The sequence below is a fragment of the Leucoraja erinacea genome, chromosome 9 (assembly GCF_028641065.1).
Source record: "Leucoraja erinacea ecotype New England chromosome 9, Leri_hhj_1, whole genome shotgun sequence".
Taxonomy (NCBI): domain Eukaryota; kingdom Metazoa; phylum Chordata; class Chondrichthyes; order Rajiformes; family Rajidae; genus Leucoraja; species Leucoraja erinaceus.
Genome location: NC_073385.1, coordinates 40,688,337 through 40,706,367, shown reverse-complemented (window position 1 = coordinate 40,706,367; position 18,031 = coordinate 40,688,337). Strand labels below are relative to the sequence as shown.

Here is an 18,031-nt window from a genome sequence, read left to right as displayed (position 1 = left end):
TTGGCTGGGCTACAGTATGTCCAATCCTTCTCTCCAGAGATGCTGCCTGTCCCACTGAGACTCCAGTATTTTGTGTCTATCTCAGGTCTACACTCTGTTGAGTTCAGAAGGAGGGAAGACCTTATTGAAATGTGCAACGTTTTTACCGGTCTGACATTTGACATGGATAAATTTTAAAGATACAGTGTGGAAACAGGCCCTTTGGGCTACCGAGTTCGCGCCAACCTATGATCACCCCATACACTAACACTAGACTATGTACCAGGGCTAATTTACAATTTTTTCCAAACCCAATAAACCTCCAAATTTGCCGTCTTTAGAAAATGGGAGGAAACTAGAGCAACCAGAGAAAACACACGTGGTCACGGGAAGAACATACAAATTCCGTACAGACAACACCCACAGTCAGAATTGAACCTTAGTCTCTGGTGCTGCTAGGCAGCAACTGTATCGCTGTGCCAGTGTTCCGCATGGACAGGTGCAAAGCTTTTTCTCCCCTTCCTGGCTTTGATGTCGAGAAACACCAATCACTCTCAAAATAAGGAAGTGGCTATTCATCTCAGAAGACATTTTGTTGCCCAGAGGGCGATGAACTATTGGATGTGAGTTGTGGAGGTTCATTTGCTGAGTGTTGGTATCTTTAAGGCCGGTAGATGTTTAGATATTAGACATATCTGGAATATGGCAAAAGGGCCAGAATGCAGTGCTGAGGTAACAGATCAGGCACGGCCACACTGAGGGTTGAAGTGGCCTGTGCTGCTTCAGTTTATGCTCCACGATCACAATGGGATGGTCGCCAGTTTGATTCTGGATTGCTCCAGATTGTTCTGATTTGTATTGTCTAGTTGATAGACTAAAACAAGCAGGCAGCCATCTCTGGAGAAAAGGATTTAGTGAAGTTTCGGGTCGAGGACCCTTCTGCTCGTCTTCACTTTGTCTCAGGAGGACCAGGGGTGAGTGGAGGATGATCCTGGTTCACTCCAATGAGAGCTGCACTCTAGGACTGGGTCCAGTTTCACTCTGGGACATCTGAGTCCCAGAGTCGCTCCACTATGCGGTTGGCTCCAGCTCCGCTCCGGGATTGCTGTGGTTCAGCTCTCCTCCAACTCCTGCTCTGATTCCGGCTCCACTCCGGGATTCCTGCGGTCTAGCTCCGGCTCCACTCCAGGGTCGCTGTGGTCCAACTTCGCTCCTGCTCCACTCCGGCTCCGCTGCTTCCCAGCTCCGCATCACCTCCAGCGCCGGGCCGGTGTAGGAAACAGGGACAGCGCCGGGCCGGTGCAGGGTGCAGGGAGCAGGCACAGCGCCGGGCCGGTGTAGGGAACAGGGAGCAGGGACAGCGCCGGGCCGGTGCAGGGAGCAGGGAGCAGGGACAGCGCCGGGCCGGTGCAGGGTGCAGGAAGCGGGGTGCAGGGCTGCCGCTTTCCCGGGGCCATGGGTGTGGTGGACAAATGGCCATCCGTCCAGTGTGTGCTCTACCTGTCCGCGGCCCTACTGGCCGCCAGCGCGCTGCTGCCGCAGTGGCAGAACAACAGCGACTTCGGCGGCCGCTGCCTGCTCTTCGCCCACGGCATGTGGCGCAACGAGAACATCACGGTGGAGGAGCAGCGCTTCATAGTGGACGAGTGGGGCCCCAAGTCCGCCTGCCGCTTCCCCGCCGTCACCGGCATCCTCGCCCTCCTCCTGTCCGCCGCCCAGGCCGGCCGCCTGCTCCTCCACCTCTGCAAGGGACGCGGCGAGTAAGTCACTCAACCCCACCCACCCCATCAAAGTGCTGGAGTAACTCAGCGGGTCAGACAGTATCTCTGGAGAAAAAGGATCGGTGACATCTCGGGTCGGGACCCTTTTCTCCCGAAATGTCACCCATCCTTTCTCCAGAGATGCTGCTAACAAAGGACCACTGTGGGCTCCATCTTTCCTTGATCATCGTTGCTTTTTGGATATCTCTCATTCGTTTGTTCTATGTACCTTGTGTATCTCTCGTTGCCCCTTTCCCTGACTCTCAGTCTGAAGAATGGCCTCGATCCCGAACGTCACCTATACATGTTCTCCAGAGATGTTGCCTGACCTGCTGAGTTACTCCAGCATTGTATTTCTATTGTCTCCCACTATAGGAGCAAGGAACAGCAGATACTGGCTTACACCAAAGATAGACACAAAGTGTTGGAGTAACTAAGCAGGTCAGGCAGCATCCCTGGAGAACATGCATATGTCCCCCATCCTTTTTCTCCAGAGATGCTGCTTGACCCGCTGAGTCACTCCAGCACTTTGTGCCTATCTTCACCACTACACCCAGATGTAGAGCAAGCAACTGCAGATGTAGAAAGAAGGAACTGCAGATGCTGGTTAATACAAAAAATGGCACAAAGTGCTGGAGTGAATCAACAGGTGCGACAGCATCTCTGGAGAACAGATTTGAGCAGGGATTCAGATTCAGATTCAGATTCAGATTCAATTTTAATTGTCATTGTCAGTGTACAGTACAGAGACAACGAAATGCATTTAGCATCTCCCTTGAAGAGCGACATAGCAAACGATTTGAATAAAAAAATAATAAGTGGCCGGGGGGGGGGGGGGGGGGGGGGGGGGGGGGGGGGTGATTGGCAGTCACCGAGGTACGTTGTTGAGTAGAGTGACAGCCGCCAGAAAGAAGCTGTTCCTCGACCTGCTGGTTCGGCAACGGAGAGACCTGTAGCTCCTCCCGGATGGTAGGAGGGTAAACAGTCCATGGTTGGGGTGAGAGCAGTCCTTGGCGATGCTGAGCGCCCTCCGCAGACAGCGCGCTTGCTTTGGACAGACTCAATGGAGGGGAGCGTGGAACCGGTGATGCGTTGGGCAATTTTCACCACCCTCTGCAATGCCTTCCGGTCGGAGACAGAGCAGTTGCCATACCATACTGTGATGCAGTTGGTAAGGATGCTCTCGATGGTGCAGCGGTAGAAGTTCACCAGGATCTGAGGAGACAGATGGACCTTCTTCAGTCTCCTCAGGAAGAAGAGACGCTGATGAGCCTTCTTGATGGGATGGAAATGGGTTTTAGGAACTAGGGATACGCTAAGGTCTGTGAGGCTGAGGTTGGGAAGAGGGGATTATTTTTTATGTGCGGTCATACCCATGTAAGAGTACAAGAATGCATAACTTGTTTATTGTGTATTATATGTCATAGCTGCTTTCTTGCATCTCTCTCTCTCTCTCTCTCTCTGTGTTGGCTGCAACCATCGTCTGCTTCGGCGAGGGAAGCAGGTCGGTGATTGGTCACAACGCCCCTTGGAGACTGTGTCTGATTGGCCGCCGTGACCAGCACATTATGTGATTGGACACAGTGCCCTTGGAGACAGTGGCTGATTGGACGGGAGGAGACAGATTTATTGATTGGAAGGGAATTTTAAGGGAAGCTGATTGGACACAACCCCTTAGAGACAGTTGCCGCCAAATAATCGGGTACAAAAAATTGACAAATAGGAAAACAATAAAATCGGAATTCCGATTTTAATCGGAAGAATATCATACCTGATCTGCAGCAAAGATACTAGTATCTGCTCTGGTATCTTTGATCTGCATTCCTATTGAAGAAGTAGCAATGTTACAAAATTTTGAGATTTAAAAAATCAAGTCTGCAATTTATCCCATCAGATAAAGCATAACAATAAGTTTAATTTGACACCTAATTCACTTTCATATCTCAAGTAATAAAAAAGTTATGGCCATTTTCATACTCGGAAATTAGCATCTTGTTCCCTATTGATTTTCTATGGACATAACAAAAAAGCTGTGATCGTGGACAGTCAAAAGCCCATAACCTTCTTAAAAATTAAGAGAACTGAATGAAATTTTCAGTTATCATAGATTAAAGCATTCTGAAACAAATATAAAATAATCTTACTTGGATGACCTGAAATTAAAGCATATAATTAGTTAGTTACCCAATTGTAGCTAATTTCAAACTTCAATTACTAGATCTAAACATCTATCCATTTCTTAATAAATGATTAACATTTTTAAATAGCCCAAGTGTCCAAATAATATTCACAAATAATTCACAATAAAACATGATTTTTAAATCTCATTTACATCAATTTATAGGCCAAATGGAAGGAATTTAGTGTTCAATTGCTGTAAATTAAAGTCAATTTAAATCAGCTTTCTAGTGGGTTCCTGTGAACGCGCTGGTTTAGAACGTTCACATTGCAGTGGATTTGTGCCCTCAAGTGCCCAGAAAAATACTGCGGGATATAAAGAGCCCAAAATGAACTACTCGCTATAGAAAACTTTATATACAGGGTTCTTAAGAAGCCCCATTTAATGTAAAAATAAGGTACATACCTTTAATTGTTTGCTTTATAAAACCCTGGGGCTGCGAGAGGTTGCGAATTTAGAGAGTGATTTTTAAACTACTATAACTATTATACAAGGCCATAAAAACTAATAATACCTTTTACGACGGGGTCTTTCAGCGATTTTCCGTTAATGATTTACTAGGCTGAACATTTTCGATTGCAACAGCCTAGTAAAAATCGCGTTTTAAACCCGCCCCCTCTAAACAGCGCCAAAATCGCGCACACGGGGTAGGGCAGATGCTCAGCCACGATTCAGGTAGGTTTTGTAACATACCTAGAAGAAGAACCCTGGCCCAAAACAGGGTTTTTAATTTAACTCTGAAATTGAAGATAGACATAAAGCTGGAGTAACTCAGCAGGACAGCCAGCGACTCTGGAGAGAAGACCCATCTTCAGACTGAACTGAACTCTCATCGGTGAGAGTGATTGTCTGAAGAAGGTTCTTGACCCGAAACGCCACCCACTCCCCAGAGCCGCCGCCCGTCCCACTGAGCCACCCCAGCCCCCACACAGTGTTGGAGGAATTCAGCCAGCCAGGTGGCTCCAGTGGAGGGAACGGTCCGGGAGCCACCACGGGTCAGGGCTCCCCCCCCCCCAACAGGAAGGAACTGCAGATGCAGCCGTCCCCGCAAAACGCCAAATAGTTCCGGGAATGCCAAGGCGAGAGGGTGAGACAGAGGGAGTGAGAGAGCGAGAGAGAGACGAAATGGGGAGCGGGAGAGAGAGCGCGCGAGAGAGAGAGGGAGGGAGGGAGCGAAAGACAGAGAGGCACAGCGAGAGAGAGAGAGAACGAGGGATGGAGGGAGAGAGAGGGGAGAGAGAGAGAGCGAGAGAATAATAAAATAACATGGGTGAATGACTTTACCTGCACACCAGGAAGAAGCCCATGCTCGCGGTCCGGAGCCCTCAATGACAGTGAGTTTTAAGAAATTCTCCCGTGAATTTTATTCAAAGGAACGCGGCGTCATTAATACTTGGTCAAAACACAATTTCATTTACTGAGGAATGTGGATCGATGTATTGATGACACATTGTATAACTACGTGTTAACTACTTGCTGTTAACAAATGCTAACAGTGGTGGTTGACAAATCATTTTCGTCTCATGGCCAGTGCAGCAGTGACTCGTTGTAATGATTATCCATGGTCGTTTTTAAAAAAAATTCGATTTAACAACGCAAATGGGTTTTTTTTTAAAAATCCGTATTTAACAACGCAAATTCGTATTTCCATATTCGTATTGCATTTCCGTACGAAATACGGAAAATCCGTACTACTTGGCAGCTATGAGGATAGCTAATAAACGTCTCTGACTCCCTTCTAGTACGGAAATTGGATATAAACTGGAAACTGAAAAGTAGGGGAATGCCGTCCCACTGCATACCCCCCCCCCCCATTTCCATCACTGGATTTGAGTCCTTTTGGGTCATCTATCCATTTTCTCCAGAGATGCTGCCTGACGCACTGAGTTACTTTATCAACGTGCCTCTTTTGTACACCAGCACCTGCAGTTGCTTGTATCAGCATCATCAGTACCTTGTTTCTACATTTTACTGCTCCACTGTGAAATCTCCTCCTGATATGCCTAGTTTGAAGAAGTTCTCATAACTATCCATGTTCTCCAGAATTGCTGCCTGGCCCACTGAGTTCCTCCAACACTTTGCTTCTTGTTAAGGAACTGCTGATGTACAACAAAAAAAGTTATTGATAATATTTAGCCTTCAACCAAAATAGGAATAGGAATAGTAATACTTTATGCCTGAAACAGTCAAAGACATAAAGTACTGGAGTAACTCAGCGGGTCAGGCAGCATCTCAGGAAAACATGGATAGGCGATGAATATTTCTTTCAACATTCTTTGATACTGCCTGACCTGCTGAGTTACTCCAGCATTTTATGTCTTTTTTTGGTCACCACTAAATGTCATCTCCCACCCAACCCAACCACCTTGTAAATCCCAACACACACAAACTGCACTTCATTGCCCATCCATCCTGAGAAACAATATCAATTTAAAGCATCACCTACTGCACCCCACCTTCGATGGACCACATCTCCCATGGATGCCACCAAGTGATCACCCCATCACCACTGAATCCTTGCCGCTCACTTTTGCAGAGATGAGGGCAATATTGATAGCATCTCTCTGTTCTTTGATATCAAACATTTTTGTCCCTGCTGTGTAAAGCACCTGATATGAGAAATTATTCTGCAGCTGGACCTTTGCAATTATAGACCAGAAATTAAGCTCTCATCACTAGTCATGTGTGGATGACAAGTCCTTCGGCCCATTTTACACATGCTGATCAAGATGCCTCATATCCCTCTAAACTGAGCCTGTCTAAATATCAAATTGGTGCAAAATTTTGAGGGACCTTTGTTAACAGAATGCTCATTGGATATCTCATCTTCTCAGTTGTCTTACTGATGTTTTTGTTTCCTGCCCTGTCACAGCACTTTCTTTGCCACGTTCCTGAATTTGTTGGTCAACATCTTGGTGGTCTTCCTTATCTTCATAGCAAGCACTCTGGTCACTGTTGGCTTCAATATGTGGTGTGATACCATCACAGAAAATGGAAAGATGCCCAACAGGTATGCAATTTTAGCAAATTCTGTCCCATTTTGAATTTAATATGAAAGACAGCCACCGTTTAATCACTAGATGTAATTGCCTACTGAAAACAAAAGATGGAAAAAACATTTTACTTTCAAAATTAACTCGTAAATGTTTGCATGATTGGTTGAGCTCCCTAAAGTGTCTTCTGTTTTTATCCACAGTTGTCAAGAATTGCAGGACATTGACCTGGAACTGCATTTGGATAATTCTTCTTTCTACAACCAATTTTCAATTATCCAGGTAAATCATTGGAATTATTTCATATGTAGATACAGTACAAGGCACAAACTAGTTACATCTAGTTGGACTGAAACAAAGTTGTTGTAATTTGTTAATTTTCTCCCATCCTCTGCGCTGCTGGGAAGTGAGGCTGGTGATTTTCTGTTCATGCTTTCTCCTGGTCACTTTTGTAGATTTTATACCTTGTTTTGGCATTTTGAAACAAATTACACTGCAGTAAATATTTCAGTAAACATCAATAGGAAAGATGATTAATATAACTTATTGTAAGCTGCTGAAGCCTGCACCCATGGTATTCCTACTCCTGGAAACCTCGAGTCTCCTGTTGGATTTTCATTCCATTTTATGACATTCAACAAAGGCTTGGAGGTTTGATAGCATCTTCGGATGACAGACTGCCTTTTAGGATAAAGTAGGGATGATAGACTCTGTGTCCATAATGGTGGCAACCTCTGCACATATTGGATCTTGTGCTCCATGTGTCGAGGATTAAATGGTCAATTTAGTTAGGATGAATCTAACTTGTTTGGATGCCAACAACGTGGGCAGCCCAGTAGCCTCACAGCGCCAGAGACCAGGATTCGATCCAGACCTCGGGTGCTGTCTGTGTGGAGTTTATATGTTCTCCCAGTGACCACATTTTCTCCAGGTGCTCCCACATTCCAAAGACGTGCAGGTTTGTAGAAAATGGGCTTCTGTGTGTAGGAGTGGATGAGAAAGTGAGATAACATAGAACTAGTATGAGCGGCTGATCGATGGTCAGTGGGTACTCACTGTACCTCTGAACTAAACTAAACTTGAAGATATGAACTTTCTCCACTATACATTTTATGCAGTAGGGAAATCGAGAACCAGAGGACATGGGTTTAAGTAGAGGAGGGGGAAAGACTTAATAGGAACCCGAGGAGCAATTTTTTTTACACAAAGTATGGTAGGTATATGGAATGAATTGTCGGAGGAGGTGGTCGCAATGTTTAAGAAACATTTAAAGATTAGACTCTATGTCCAAAATCTACACCAGAAATCGTATTTGTTTATCAGTAAAGGCCCCTCAGGTCTTCAAATGATAGATCGGACCATACCGACCAACATGCCCCATCTTGCCTGGCAGTCACGGCACCAGGCAGAAGAGGGCTTTGCCCGAGCCAGATGCTTGCCCCTTTACCGGGGTTATGTCCGTGCCCGGATGGTGTTAGAGAGGGTGGTGTTATTTGTAACATAGTTGTTTGTAATTTAATGTCTGAATAGTTTGGTGATTTTGTACTGGGTGTGTCACCATGGTTTTGTTTTATTTTTGGTTTTTGGATCGTGTTCGAAATTAAATAAATTATTTTTGATACTAAAAAAATACATGCACCATCTACACTAGTCCCACCTGCCTGTGTTTGGCCCATATCCCTCGAAACCGGTCCTATCCATGTACCTGCCTAAATCTTTCAAACGTTGCAATAGTACCTGCCTCAATGACATCCTCTGGTAGCTCGTTCCATGCACCCACCACACTTTGTGTGAAAAAATTATTAAATCTTTCCTCCCTCACCTTAAAGCCCTTTGGTTCTCGATTCCCCTACTCTGAACAAGAGACTCTGTGCGTCTACCTGATTTATTCCTCCCATACATTTGTACACCTCTACAAGATCACCCCTCACTCCCTCCTCCTGCACTCGAAGGAATATAGCCCCAGCTCTTGCTTTGCTGAATTATTTTAATTAGCAGTGGAGTCCGTTAATGCCAGAACAACCTTTCTAGCTGGAGAACAAACCATCTGCATAAAGCGATTAGCAATTGAAGTTAGGAGAATGGAGGAGTTGTAGGTTGCTAATCAAATTGTATAGATGGTGTGTGGCAGGTACATGGAAACAGATTTATCAGCAGATGGCACATATTAAACTGTTGCCAAAAACATTTCACTCTCCTCCAGGAGTACTTTAATTGTTGCTTCTTGCTCTTGATCCCATGCTTAACTGAAGGAGATTGCCAATTCACAGTAAGGTCACTCAGCTAACACCTGCACTGTGCTGTCATTGAAAGAGATCACAGCTAGAAAGGCAGTGTCCCATTCATCCTGGGCTTACTGACTTATGTTGACTCTCAATCCATCAATACCTCCCTTTTAAAATGCCTTCCAGATCACTCCTCTCTCAGTAATGACTGGGGATAGATACCTGCTTTCCTGTGTATGGGCTAAACAACCTCTGGCTGGGCTAAAATAACCAACACACTAAGAGCAGAAAAGCAAGAACTGTTTTTGAAAGTTTATTGAAACTAAATTATGCTACGTCTACTCCCTCTATCTGTATCTGTACACCGTGGACGGCTGTATTGTAATCATGTATAGTCTTTCCGCTGACTGGATAGCAGGCAACAGAAGCTATTCACTGTACCTCAGTACACTTGACAATGAAGTGAACTAGTATAGATAATTAAACATAGAGATATTAGTTTAGTTTAGTTCAGTTTATTGTCACGGGTACCGAGGTACAGTAAATAGCTTTTTTGTTGTGTGCTATCCTGTCAACGGAAAGACTATACATGGCTACAATCAAGCTGTCGACATTTTACAGATAGTGGATAATGGGAATAATGTTTAGTGCAAGATAAAGTCCAGTAAAGTCAGATTAAGACCAAGTGCCTGCAATGAGGTAGATGGGAGGTCAGGACCCTAATGTAACATTCACTACTGTATCCTATGTGTGCTAATGATCTCACAGAACTGTTAACTCTTATTTGTAACTTCCATCAACATGTAATTGATCCAACTATGATTCTGATGTATCTCACTCCATTAATCAGACGAAGGAGTGGTTTCCTGTCTTTACAGGTTGATTGGAACTGTCTAGAGTTATGTTTATGTTTACAAGGTTTTTGTCATCAATTTTCACAGGAAGGTTTTTATGATGAGTAATAGTCTGAGCTTACCAGCATACTAAATCTCTTCTAAAATAAGTTCATAAGTCGTAGGAGTAGAAATAGGCTATTCGGCCCATCAAATCTTTTCTGCCATTCAATCATGGCTGATCTAAGTTTCCCTCTCAAACCAATTCTCTTGCCTTCTCCCTGTAACCTTTGACACCCTTACTAATCAATTGGTAATTAATTATTATTGATTACTAATCAATTTCTAATCAACCCTTACATCACTCTTGACTTGCACTCATTCCTCCCCTCCCCCACCCCCCACCTATATTCGGACAGACTTCTGACCGACATACACTACAAACCCACTGACTCACATGGCTATCTGGACTACACGTCTTCCCACCCTGCCCCCTGTAAAGACTCCATCCCCTACTCCCAATTCCTCCGCCTACGCCGCATCTGTTCCCAGGATGAGACGTTCCACACCAGGGCATCGGAAATGTCCTCGCTCTTCAGGGAACGGGGATTCCCCTCCTCCACCATAGATGAGGCTCGCACCAGGGTCTCATCCATACCCCGCAACACTGCTCTCTCTCCCCATCCCCGCACTCGCAACAAGGGCAGAGTCCCCCTAGTCCTCACCTTTCACCCCACCAGTCGGCAAATACAACAAATAATCCTCCGCCATTTCCGCCACCTCCAACGTGACCCCACCACTCGCCACATCTTCCCATCTCCCCCCATGTCTGCCTTCCGCAAAGACCGCTCCCTCCGCAACTCCCTTGTCAATTCTTCCCTTCCCTCCCGTACCACCCCCTCCCCGGGCACTTTCCGTTGCAACCGCAAGAAATGCAACACCTGTCCCTTCACCTCCCCCCTCGACTCCATTCAAGGACCCAAGCAGTCGTTCCAGGTGCGACAAAGGTTCACCTGTATCTCCTCCAACCTCATCTACTGCATCCGCTGCTCTAGATGTCAGCTGATTTACATCGGTGAGACCAAGCGGAGGTTGGGCGATCGTTTCGCCGAACACCTCTGCTCAGTCCGCAATAACCTACCTGAACTCCCGGTGGCTCAGCACTTCAACTCCCCCTCCCATTCCCAATCCGACCTCTCTGTCCTGGGTCTCCTTCATTGCCAGAGTGAGCAACACCGGAAATTAGAGGAACAGCACCTCATATTCCGCCTGGGTTGCTTGCGTTTGGTTGGCATGAACATTGAATTCTCCCAGTTTTGCTAGCCCTTGCTGTCTCCTCCCCTTCTTTAACCCTCGAGCTGTCTCCTCCCATCCCCCCGCCCTCGGGCTCCTCCTCCTCCCTTTTTCCTTCCTTCTCCCCCTACATACAAACTCCATAGACAGGATTGAACCCGGATGGCTGGTGCTGTACCGCTGCGCCACTGTGCCGCCCTGAATATTAAGTCAATTTGGAATTTAATCCTGACAACATTAAAAATAAAAGCTGATGTGACAGGCAGCTGCCTAGACAAACGGACTGGGGCGGGATGAACGTTTTTGTTCCTCAACTGATGGCTAATATAAAACAAGCCGCAATTTAAATGAATGAGCTTTTACTGCAAAACCACTGTAATTTAGATTTTATGCTCCAAGTGAGTGAAGCAGTAAAATCAAACAGATGCTTGGTTCAACATTTCTTTCACGAGGGGAAATATATTACAGCTGATCCGTGTCAAGGTCATACTTTATATCTTAATAAATGTCGGATTCACATATAAAGTTTGCATATAAGTTTTGCCCATGAAAGCATTTCTTCCTAAGCCTTCTCACATTTCCATATTACCAATGATGGGATATAAATAATTTAGTAGATGAGATTAAAAATATACAGTAGATTTTTTTTTTTAACGGACCCCTTTAAAACGGATTTTGTTTCTAGCGGACTGACCTACCGACAGCTGCCCCTGACACCCTCGGCTTGCACTGCCTCCCCAACCGCTTACAGCTCCGGCTGCCCTCATGCCCCTTCCAGACCGGACCTACTGCCACCACTCCCAGCCAACACAGCTTCCTTGGCTGCATCCATGCTGTGCCTGCCACCATCAGCACCACCGCTGGCCGTTCCCTCCAATCTAGCAGGTCGTGACCTTTGACTCCGCCAATCCTCACCTCCCCTGAGGCCCGAGCCGTCAACTTGCCTGGTTTCCAGGCCCAGTTCCAGACTGAGTCTGAAGAAGGGTCTCGACCCGAGACGTCACCTATCAATGTTCTCCAGAGATGCTGCCTGACCTGCTGAGTTACTCCAACACTTCGTATCTTTCCAGAGCAGAGTTCCCTCTATTCTTGTTTTTCACCCCACCAGCCTCCACATCCAGCATCACGGCTCTGGGCCTGTACTCGCTGGAGTTTAAATGGATGAGAGGCAATCTCATTGAAACTAACTGAATAGTGAAAGGCTTGGATAGAGTGGATGTGGAGAGCATGTTTCCATTTGTGGCAGAGTCTAGAATCAATGGGAACAGCCTCAGAATAAAATGATGTACCTTTAGAATGGAGATGAGGAATTTCTTTGGTCAGTAGATGATGAATCTGTGGAATTCATTGTTGAGGCCAAGTCATTGGGTATTTTTAAGGTGGTTATGGGGAGAAGGCAGGAGAATGAAGTTGAGAGGGAACGATAGAGCAGCCATGATTGAATGGCAGAGTTGACTCGATAGGCCGAATGGCTTCCTTCTGCTCCTATGACTTATGAACATCAATATTCAAGCTACAACGTGATCAGTCACATCTTCCCCTCGCCACCACTTTCTGCAGGAGCCACGTTTTTGTGATTCCCCACCTCATTCATTCCAACTCGCCCATCCCTATCCCCCCCCCCCCCCCAGGAACTTTACCCCGTAACCATAGGAGGCTAACACAAGTCTGCACCCTCTTCACTCACCTCCATCCAGAGACCTAAATAGGCCTTCCAGGTGAGATAGTGATTCACACGCACCTCCTCCAACCTCACCTTTTGCATTCGGTGTTCTTGATGTAACTTCCTCGACATCGATCTTCTTCTTATCGAGTCCACACACAAGCTTAGAAGTTGTTCGGCCAGAGCTGAACACACTTCTTGGTATCTGCACAATGGTGTCTGTCTTGCGCTTCTTGTGCATGGTGGTGGAAAGATTGGTGGAAACAGGGCCGCGACATGAACGCTCTTTCCTTGACCCCTCTACATCGATGAGACAGAATATAGACTAAGTGATCACCTTGCCAGGCATTTTGCTCTCTGTCCACTCCGGCCATCTGGCTCTCTAAAGAAGGGTCCTGACCCGATACGCCACCTATCCATGTTCTTCAGAGATGCTGCCTGACCTGCTGAGTTTCTCCAGCACTTTGGCAAGGTAGTCACCTAGCTGCACATGGCCTCGTCGATGTAGAGGAAGTTGCATTGAAAGCACCAAATGCAAAAGGTGAGGTTGAAAGAGGTGCATGTGAATCTCTGTCTCACCTTGAAGGCTTGTTTCGGTGTATGGAAGGAGGTGGACTGTTTAGTTAGGTTTAGATATACGGCATGGAAACAGGCCCTTTGGCCCACTGTGTCCATGCTGACCACCGATCCCTGCACACTAACAACACTATCCCTGCACACTAACACTGTCCCTGCACACTAACACTATCCCTGCACACTAACACTAACACTCCCTGCACACTATCCCTGCACACTATCCCTGCACACTGACACTATCCCTGCACACTAACACTATCCCTGCACACTAACACTATCCCTGCACACTAACACTATCCCTGCACACTAACACTAACACTATCCCTGCACACTAACACTATCCCTGCACACTAACACTATCACTATCCCTGCACACTGACACTGTCCCTGCACACTAACACTACATGCACACCAACACTCCCTGCACACTAACACTATCCCTGCACACCAACACTATCCCTGCACACTAACACTATGACACTAACACTATCCCTGGACACTAACACTAACACTGTCCCTGCACACTAACACTATCCCTGCACACTGACACTATCCCTGCACACTGACACTATCCCTGCACACTAACACTATCCCTGCACACTAACACTATCCCTGCACACTAACACTATCCCTGCACACCAACACTATCCCTGCACACCAACACTATCCCTGCACACCAACACTATCCCTGCACACCAACACTATCCTGCACACTAACACTATCCCTGCACACTAACTCTATCACTGCACACTAACACTATCCCTGCACACCAACACTATCCCTGCACACTAACACTATCTGCAACACTATCCCTGAACACTAACACTATCCCTGCACACTAACACTATCCCTGCACACTGATCATGGAGAAAACCAAAGCAGGTCACGGGGAGAATGTACAAACTCTGTAGAGACAAGCACCAGTAGTTAGGATTGAATAGCGGCCTCTGGTGCTGTAAGGCAGCAAAGCCACTGGTGTACCTTTAGGAGGTACAATGACATTCATTTTTGTATACAGTTCAATACAAGTATTACTATACATGAGCACTTAGATAACTAAGATAAGTACCTCAGATAGAGCACAGGTGTCTAGCAGTATAACATTGAGACAGTATACAAAGTTGTCAGATTTGGCACCATTTTCCAGTCCCAAGTGGGACTTTGGGGCATTTAACCATTCTTCTTCTTTCGTGTGGCGTGCACAGCCTAAAGTTGTTGGAGAACTTGTTCTATTTGATCTTCCGTTTGATTTAACCATTAAAGGCACCGTATAATTGTTGTAATTGACGTTGCAATGAAACATTCTGCCTCATCCATTCAAAAGTAGAGACAAGTACAAGTCCTGAAATTGGTAATTGGCAGGCCTTGTCTTAAAGCCTTTGCTTTTCATCTGCAGTTTGGCCTGTGGGCTGGATGGGTGACCTGGATGGCGATTAGTATCCTCGCATTCCTGAAGGTGTACGACAACTATAGACGGGAGGATCTCCTCGACAGCCTGCTCCATGAGAAGGAACTGCTGCTGGCAAGATCCAGGAGAGCAACAGTTGAGAAAAATGCCTTGATTTAAATCCACCATGTCATAGGAAGTGTTATTTTGGGCGAGACAACCAAATAAAATAGTGCTGCATGTCTGTTGTAAAGGAGAAAAGTGCTGACAAATTACTGTACAGCAGGGTACTCATTCTCTAGCATCCTCCAGCTTGATGGCAGGCAACGTCACAGCAAATGTGTCTTTCAGTAGATGCTTTTTTTCAGTGCCTAATAAACATTTGTTTCTGGAGATAATGGTTTACTAAAATGTCACAGTACCAAATGTAACCACTGTTATATTAGGAAGTCAAAATGTAAACCATTGAAAATACTTGTGCATCAGAGTATTAGGTACAGGTCCACCTCCAATTTTCCAGTACCCTTGGGTCCAGAGTCATACAGTGTGGAAACAGGCCCTTCGGCCCAACATGCTCCATTTACATTCTGACCTGCCTGCTTGTCCCTCTAAACCTATCCTATCCATGTACATGTCTAAACGTTTCTTAAACGTTCGATAGTACCTGCCTCAAATACCTCCTCCAGCAGCTTGTTCCATACACCCACCATCTTTTGTGTGTGAAAAAAAAAGGTGCCTCTCAGGTTCCCATTAAATCTTTCCCCCTCACCTTAAACCTCTGTCCTCTGGATCTCGATTTCCCCTATTCTGGACAAATGACTGCATTTAATTGATCTATTCCTCCCATGATTTTGTACACCTCTATAAGATCACCCCCCATTCTCCTGCACTAAGGAATAAAACCCTAGACTGCACATTTTATCCCTGTAGCTCAATCCCTCGAGTCCTGGCAAAATCCTGGAAATTGTCTCTGAACCCCTTCAAGCTTGACAACATCCTTCAACAACAGAGCCTTGCTAGATTACCCATCTTGAGAGGAGTCCAACGATACTGGAACGGTCCGTCTAGGCCGTTGAGTGGCTGAGATACCGGCCTGCACAGTCGGCTTCAGAAGTCAGCTATGGGAACGGATCTGCCGGCTCTGACTGGGCTGGAGTTCCAAAGCCCTGGTCCCAGTGGGCTAATTCAACCCACCGATTGGCCGCGGAAATCCCGATGAGGTGGAGATCGGCCGCTTCACCTAACCTAGGTGTCGCATTTTCAGGGGGACTTCCTGGTGGGGATGATTTCCAGTTCGTTCTTGTGATCTTTGTGCGGATTAAAGTAGACGCCGGACCCCTAAGTTGCCTGAAAATCTGTGGTGCGCCTGCAGTAATCAGGACCATATATCCTGTTTACAGTACCGTGCTACACAGCATACATTTAATGTCACAGAAATGAACATAAAACGCATTAAACCCATTGAAGAAACTTCCAGCTCATTGCATCTTATACAATCCATTACATTACAAGTGCTGTAAAATATTCTACTGAAAACAAATGAACAAATTGTGTCATTCCTCAAAACAGAGGCTGAACATGCTTAACAAAGTTGCTTAAATCTGAACTGAATAACATGGATATTCGTGCTAGTGGCAGCACAAGTTGTCTTAATTCCTGAATCTGAACAGCATGTCTGCAGTGTTTAGGAAATGTTTAGTGTGATTGTTTCTTCAGGAACAGCTGCTATCTCACACCAGACTGAATGTTCTATCTAAAGCCACATCTTCTCTATCGCTAATAAAATGAACAGCCGCAATTTGAAGCGTAGTAGTACAAGGTGACATCAAACTTTATTGTGCCATATGTTAAGCATAAAAAAAAAGTTTTGTTACTAATGTCAATTCTTTACCATGTTTACAGTGTACTGAGCATTGAACCGTGTAAAATATAGTAAATTATTTAATCCAGTTGTTTACATCTGTGCCGTTGTCTGTTTTCCCTTGTGGAAACACATCCACATCATTATTTATGCTGCAACTTAATAAAAAGTATTTATCTAACTGCACCTGTCAGTAGATGGGTGGAAAAAATCTTTTACATTTCCCTTGTGATTGCATAGGATGGAAGAAATCACTCATATGCCATACGGGAACCACAAGGGCAAATATGGAAACTATGACTGCCTGGCATGTTTCCTCAAATTGTCAGTATATTACATAACTACAGGTCCACCACCGACTGTCCTGCACCCTTGGTTCCAGAGACTTTCTGGATTATCCGTTTTGCTGGACCAACAGACATTGGAGGGTGTTGGAAGTTGGCTATGGGAACGGATCTGCCGGCTCCGACTGAGCCGGAGTTCCTGAGCCTGGGTCGCAGGGGGCAGATGTGACCCGCTGATCAGCATGGAAGTCCTGATGAGGTAGAGATCAGCCATCTCACCCAGCCTGGGTGCCACATTTTCGAGAGGACTTTCAGGGAAGGTGGGGGGGGGAGGAATTATGGAGTCTGAGGGGATATTTTGGTATGTAAAATTATAGATAATAGGTGCAGGAGTAAGCCATTGGGCCCTTCGAGCCAGCACCGCCATTCAATGTGATCATGGCTGATCATCCCCAATCAGTACCCCGTTCCTGCCTTCTCCCCATATCCTCTGACTCCGCTATTTTTAAGAACCCTATCTAGCTCTCTCTTGAAAGCATCCAGAGAACCTGCCTCCACTGCCCTCTGAGGCAGAGAATTCCACAGACTCACCACTCTCTGTGAGAAAAAGTGTTTCCGCGTCTCCGTTCTCAATGGCTTACTCCTTATTCTTAAACTGTGACCCTGGTTCTGGACTCCCCCAACATCGGGAACATGTTTCCTGCCTCTAGCATGTCGAAGCCCTTAACAATCTTATATGTTTCAATGAGATTCCCTCTCATCCTAAACTCCAGAGTGTACAAGCCCAGCTGATCCATTCAATCAGCATATGACAGGCCTGCCATCCCGGGAATTAAACATGTAAACCTACGCTGCACTCCCACAATAGCAAGAATGTCCTTCCTCAAATTAGGGGACCTAAACTGCACACAATACTCCAGGTGTGGTCTCACTAGGACTCTGTACAACTGCAGAAGGACCCTCTTTGCTCCTCTATTCGATTCCTCTTGTTATAAAG

At 45.9% G+C, this 18,031-nt stretch overlaps 1 protein-coding gene across 1 annotated transcript; it reads left to right on the top strand.

Moving 5' to 3' along the window:
• The first annotated feature begins 1,070 nt into the window (after positions 1-1,070).
• On the top strand, positions 1,071-17,059 carry LOC129700284 (transmembrane protein 179-like). Its single transcript, XM_055640630.1, has 4 exons — positions 1,071-1,739; positions 6,791-6,928; positions 7,115-7,193; positions 14,899-17,059. Exons 1-4 carry the CDS (start codon positions 1,435-1,437, stop codon positions 15,067-15,069), a joined length of 693 nt encoding a protein of 230 aa, XP_055496605.1. The 5' UTR covers positions 1,071-1,434; the 3' UTR covers positions 15,070-17,059.
• The last annotated feature ends 972 nt before the right edge of the window (positions 17,060-18,031 follow it).